Genomic DNA, 5,871 nt, shown 5'->3' with positions numbered 1-5,871 from the left:
AGCCCCACAGGACATGGCCACCCTGCCATGGCATGACCAGTGTGCCAGCAGGACCTACTTTGCCCACACCCCACAGCTCCCAGGTACTCTCACCGTGTCACCCATACCTTTTCCCGAGGGCTGTGGCACCCAGTGCCCCCTCCAAGGGCACAGAGGAGCAGCCCAAGCCACCAGGGTGTCGCTGGATGGTGCTGGCCCCGCAGGGCCGGGCCGATGGGGGGCACAGGGACACGTCCCACGTGCTGGCCCAGGGTCCCACTCTCACACACACACACACACACACAAACGCTGGAGCTGCGCCATATTAACGCGTGTTTATTCTTCCATTGAGACTCACGCGGTGATCAAGCAAGAAGAACCCAACACATGGGCAAGCCAGAGTGGGTGCTCACACAGATGAGTCCCCTCAGCCCCACGGGAAAGCCCCACTTATGGAGCTGCTGAGCCCAGGGCTCCCCCAAGGGCAGCTCCAACGGGTCTGGCTGCAGTCGCCCCTTCCCAGGCTGCTGAGGGCCCAGCCCTGGGCCCAGCCTCATGACAAATCAGGGAAAACCCTCTACCAACCCCAAATCCACCCTTTACCTTTCCAAATTTGGTGTGCTGCACATAAAGGATCCCATCCTTCACTGGTCTCTCCATGGGCCCAGTTAACCCTGGCAGCCAGCACAAGGATAAGGGACTCGGGCTACCCGCAGCGCAGAAAATGTGACTGCTGCAGTCAAAGGAAAGGCATGGGGCAGACTTCCGTCTCACAGAGACTTCCCCTTTTTGGGGTGTGGGATGGGGGGCAGAGGCTGGGCCACGGGAGTGTCCATGTGCCCGCCCTCCCCCTCAGAGCAGGGCAGTGGGGCAGAACGCGGGGGCAGAGCACAGGAAGCACCTCAGGGAGCGCCTGACATGGGCCCAGCATGCTCCACCTCACCCTGCCTGCATCCTCCCAGCATGTCTGGGGAGACAGAACAGCCACCAGAGAATGCACAAATCCAGGTGAGGGAGATGGGCCCAGAGAAGCTGGGTGGATTTGTGAGGACCAACACAAGACCCTGACCTCACCACTGCATGGGGCTGGCAGAGGCAGCAGAGCAGTCGCCCCACCTGGGGCTTTCTCTTGCCCTGAGGCACTGCTACCTGCTTGCCCAACACACCCTGATGTCATGGGCTGTTGCAGCACAGCTCCATCCATTTCCTTCTGGGACAGGACCTTCGTCAGGCTGAGCTGGCAACAGTCCCAGTGACCAAAATCCTGGAAAAGGGCCCACAGCAGAGCAAGACAGGCCCCTGGGCTGAGAGGAAACCCAGGCCCACCCAGGAGCAGCACACCCTCCAGGCTAGAAGTCCATCGAGCTGTGGGCCAAGTAGTCCTTGCGGCCGATGTTGCTGACTTGCTTGGTCTGCATGGCCTCCAGCTTGGGGCAGTCGGTGATGCGATGGCCCAGGCCACCACAGAAGGCACAACCTCGCTCACCTGCAATGGGAGGGATGGGGTCAGGGCCAGGATAGCACAGTGACATGCCAGGGCAGCACAGTGCCACACCAGGACAGCAGCCCCCACCCCAGAACCAAGGGGCTACACCAGTGTCTCCCCAATGCTGTGGCACTGGGGTCTCTCACCATTGATGTCCAGCATGGTCTCATCCCCACAGTGCAGCACCTGGAGCACAGGTGGCACCTTCTGCTTCGCCTCCAGGAGCAGAGCCTTCAGGTCCATCAGCACTGATTCGTCTGGGGGCAGAGACACAGGTCAGGCAAAGCCATCCTGCTTGCTCAGAACACCCCCTTGTCACCACCCAGCTGCCCCCAGCCCCAGCCCTGTGCTGTTCCTCACCACAGGCCTTGTTGATGAAGGTGGTGGCAATGCCAGTGTTGCCTGAACGGCCCGTACGCCCGATGCGGTGAACTGTGGAGACAGGGACAGGATCAGCCCCAGGTGAGCACAGTGTGACAGACCATCCCTGCCCCAGGACACTGCAGGGACAGGCACAGAGCCTTGCTGGCCTCCAGACCCCTCCCAGAAGGCCCAGTGCCCACCATAGTTCTCAATCTCCTCTGGCATGTCGTAGTTGATGACGTGCTGGATGGCTGGGAAGTCCAGGCCCTTGGAAGCGACGTCAGTGGCAACCAGGACATCCTTCTTCCCATCCCGGAAGGCCTCAATGGCTTTTGTCCGTTCTTCCTGATCTGCAAAGGCCCAGTGGAGAAGATCAGTGAGGGCAAAGCTCCCAGCCCTACCTACTGCAGCAAACACTGTGGCCTCAGAGTCAAGCATCGCTTCCTTGAGCAGCCTTTCTCCCAGTGAGGGAGCAGAGGGGTCTCTACAGCCCACTGTCACAGCCCTTCCTCACATCATCAACAACTGCCCAGGCTGGTCCCTCCCATGGCCACACACATGCCTGGCAGGAGTGGGTCACACCAGGAGCCCAGGCCTCTCTGGGACACACACTGACCTTTCCCTCCATGGATGGCCACAGCTTCCACACCCTTGAGCAGCAGGTACTCGTGGATGGCATCGACATCTGCCTTCTTCTCTGCGAAGATCAGCACCTGGGACAGCACAGGCATCATATCAGAGCCCTTTTTGCAGGCTGGCACTGCTGGCACCAGCACAGCCCCTGGGGAAGCCCATTCCCTCTTGTTGAGCAGAGCACGCAGCACTGCTGATCCCCAGCATGGCTCAGTCACGTGCCCACTCCACACAGGGGTCCCTCCTCCCAACTCCCCCATGCCCCAGCATGACCACACTGTCCCCAGCATACTCACAGGTGGAGGGGTCTTCTGCAGGCACTCCAGCAGGTACACCATCTTGGCCTCCTCTTTCACATACTCCACCTCCTAGGAACAAGCAGAGACATGGGTCAGGTAGCAGAGAAACTGCCACTGCTTGGTATCCCTTAGCTGGGAAGGAGGGCCATGAACCCCAGCTCCCTGGCAGAGAAAGGAATTAAGTGCCCTCATGAATGTTTCTGGCCTCCCACACAGGCACGAGGGAGCACCCAAACACCTCACCTGCACAACATCCAGGCTGGCAGCACCTGCTCGCCCAACGTTAATGGTGATGGGCTTCACCAGGGCACTCTTGGCAAAGTTCTGGATCTTCTTGGGCATTGTGGCACTGAAGAGGAGGGTTTGCCGCTGGCCCTGCACAGGGAGGAAGCCTTCAGCACTCACCCAACCTGGCATATGCAGGACTGAGCTTCAGGGTGCTCCTATCGTGGCAGTTCAGTACCTTGAAGTAGGAGAAGATGGTGCGGATGTCCCCCTCAAAGCCCATGTCGATCATCCTGTCAGCCTCATCCAGGGCCAGGTACCTGCAGATGTCCAGGCTCACCATCTTCTTCTGCAGCAGGTCCATCAGGCGCCCGGGGGTTGCCACCATCATGTGCACCCCACTGTGGGGTGAGAGGAGGCTGCAGTCAGGCCCCTGGCGTTCCGGCCCCACGCAGGATGCCTCCCTGACACACAACTTTCACCCCTATGCTCTCCTCAAGCCAGGGTGCCACTCCTCAGCTCCCTGCCAGAAAACAGAGCAGCTCCAGCCCCACGGACTCCCCCAGAAGGTCTTACTGTTTGATGGTTTCCATCTGCTCCTTGACAGACATGCCCCCGATGCAGAGGGCGCAGCGCAGCGGGGGCAGCCCATCCTCCTGCAGCAGGCGGCAGTAGTACTCCAGGATGCCGTGGGTCTGCCGGGCCAGCTCCCGCTGCAGAGACAAAACCAGCCCGTTCCTACACCTCTGTGCAGGCAGAACTCAGGATTGCCACTGCAAGTCAATCACAGCCTCCTCCTGGCACTCACCGAGGGACAGATGATGAGTCCATAGGGTCCCTCTCGCTTAGAGAATGGCAGCCTCTTCTCCTGCTCCAGGCAGAACATGATCACAGGGAGGGTGAACACTAAGGTCTTCCCAGAGCCAGTGAATGCAATGCCAATCATGTCCCTTCCTGAGAGTCTGCCAGAGAAATGGGGCCGATGAAGAGGAGGAACATCATGGAACAGCTCAAACCTCCAGGGCTGAGCAGGGTGACAGCGTGCATCTGTCAACAGCGCAAGAGCCCCCGGTCCACACCCCTGAGCAGGCTGTGGGAACAACCACTCTGTACTCTGGGATGGGGACAGAGCACTCACATTGTGGGGATGCCCTGGATCTGTATGGGTGTTGGCTGCTGGATTCCTTTTTTCTTCAAGCCTCTCAGGATAGCTGTCAGAGAACAAGGTTGGCACGTTCACGACCTGAACCATTTCCTCTCTTTTCCCACATCAGCTCCTCCACCGGTGACAAACACCCCTCAGGCCAACAGCCAGGAAAAAGGTGGGATCCCTTCCAGGCTCCACTCCTGGCCTACCTGCTGGGAACTTCATCTCCTTGAAGCTCTTGATGGGGGGTGGGATGCCCTCCCCCTCCACCAGGATGTGGTACTTCTTGCGCACGCGCTCGTGCCGTGCCTCCGACATGCCCAGGATGTAGCGAGGGGCTCTCCAGCTGTGGAAGCAACAGAAACAGGTGCACAGTGAGGCCAGGGCGCCAGAACCAACAGCTCCCATGCAGGAATTCAGGGGAATTCCCTGCTGGCCTCCAATATCCTCCCAGATAAAAAAGGTAGCCCCAACGAGTGAGTATAGGAGCAGATCTGAGCCAGTTCCATGAATAACAGCTGAGAACAGCCTATGGATGGTGGATGGAACGTGCCAAAAACGTCTGGAGACATCTCAATCATCTCCCTGACGCTGCCTCAGAATCACTGAAGTTGGAAAAGACCTCTGAGATCATTGAGCCCAATCTTTGATCAATCACCACCTTGACACTGCTGCCTCGAGCAGCACTGGCTCCAAAGGCTCCTCCAGACCCTTTCCCTGGCTTGGTGACTTCCCAGACCTGAAGACCAACCCTCATGCCTTCTAGTTTAACATAAATGTCTTTTATCAAGCCTTACTGTATACAAAACAACACGCAATGTGACTCAACAGCGTTTGACTTTACAGATAATGACACAAATCCAGCCACTCAGGCAAGAGGCTGCATGCACAGCTGCACTGCTCCTGCCAAGACTCTGTGGGTTTTAGTTCTCTTCAGACACAGTGATGTTTTCAGAAGGACAACTTCTGAGCTGTGCTGTGAAACTTACCTGGTTTTGATTGGGTCATCATAGGTGATGCCCTTGGCCATCTCCTTCACTGACATCAGAGCTGCAGGAACAAAGATCATCAGTCAGAGCAAACTCTCCTCATCCACATCAACCTCACTGGGCAAACAGTTTGGGAGATCACGTCTGGAGACAGAAAAGGAGGAGCAGCAGCACAGACAGCCCCTCTGGCACAGGAACACCCAGCACTGCTGTGCCCAGAGCCCTGTCACAGCCGTGTCTCAGCTAAGGCAGGCAGTGCCAGCTGAGGGCACCCATTGTCACCTCCAGCCCCACCCCTGACTATGAGCACTCCCAAGGCAGGGAGCAGCTCTCCTGCTGCCCTGGGAGCTCTGGAGACACATCTGAGACACAGAGCTCCCACTCACCTCGGCCCTCTGCCACACTCTCCAGGATCTTCTCTTCCTCCTTCAGCTGCTTCTCCTTGGCTGACTCCTTCCGAGCTGGGGGAATACAAGAAACAATGAGGGGGTTTGCTGTCCCCTGAAAGCCACCCAGTGCCGCCACCAGCCCCTCCCTTACCTTCCGCCTTCTCCTTGAGGTGCTGGTGCTGGTCCAGCAGACTGATGTTGGACTGGGGCCCCAGCGGGATGTCATCCTCGTCCCCGCGCTGCTCGCTCCCGCTGTCCCGCTGCTCCTCCTCCGACACCACCTTCCGCCGCATCTGCAGCAGCTTCTGCAGCTGGAATGACGCGGACGGAGGCGGAGGGAGCCGCCCGACGGGGGGGGGGG

At 58.7% G+C, this 5,871-nt stretch overlaps 2 protein-coding genes across 2 annotated transcripts in view; both read right to left on the bottom strand.

Moving 5' to 3' along the window:
• Positions 1–639, bottom strand: part of DOK3 (docking protein 3) — a 4,206-nt gene extending 3,567 nt beyond the window's left edge. Inside the window, exon 1 of the mRNA XM_005418902.1 lies at positions 583–639. Within this exon, the coding sequence (XP_005418959.1) occupies positions 583–639 (57 nt within the window). The remainder of the gene's footprint in view (positions 1–582) is intronic.
• On the bottom strand, positions 296–5,815 carry DDX41 (DEAD-box helicase 41). Its single transcript, XM_005418901.2, has 15 exons — positions 5,662–5,815; positions 5,508–5,582; positions 5,122–5,182; positions 4,342–4,478; positions 4,124–4,196; positions 3,794–3,947; positions 3,562–3,698; positions 3,224–3,386; positions 3,004–3,135; positions 2,758–2,829; positions 2,445–2,541; positions 2,029–2,178; positions 1,826–1,897; positions 1,612–1,722; positions 296–1,465 (listed from the first exon to the last, which is right to left on the bottom strand). Exons 1-15 carry the CDS (start codon positions 5,801–5,803, stop codon positions 1,329–1,331), a joined length of 1,713 nt encoding a protein of 570 aa, XP_005418958.2. The 5' UTR covers positions 5,804–5,815; the 3' UTR covers positions 296–1,328.
• Positions 5,816–5,871: the final 56 nt, after the last annotated feature.

The sequence above is a fragment of the Geospiza fortis genome, unplaced genomic scaffold, assembly GCF_000277835.1.
Source record: "Geospiza fortis unplaced genomic scaffold, GeoFor_1.0 scaffold55, whole genome shotgun sequence".
Classification (NCBI taxonomy): Eukaryota; Metazoa; Chordata; class Aves; order Passeriformes; family Thraupidae; genus Geospiza; species Geospiza fortis.
The sequence above is the reverse complement of the archived record's forward strand: the minus strand, read 5'-3'. Positions and strand labels throughout refer to the sequence as shown.

Coding starts and splice junctions, on each gene's coding strand:
- DDX41 (XM_005418901.2), bottom strand. CDS start 5,803: ATGCGGCGGAAGGTGGTGTCGGAGGAGGAGCAGCGGGACAGCGGGAGC. Junction 3,387..3,561: donor CAGATGGAAACCATCAAACA/GTAAGACCTTCT, acceptor CTCACCCCACAG/TGGGGTGCACATGATGGTGG. Junction 1,723..1,825: donor CTTCATCAACAAGGCCTGTG/GTGAGGAACAGC, acceptor CTCTGCCCCCAG/ACGAATCAGTGCTGATGGAC.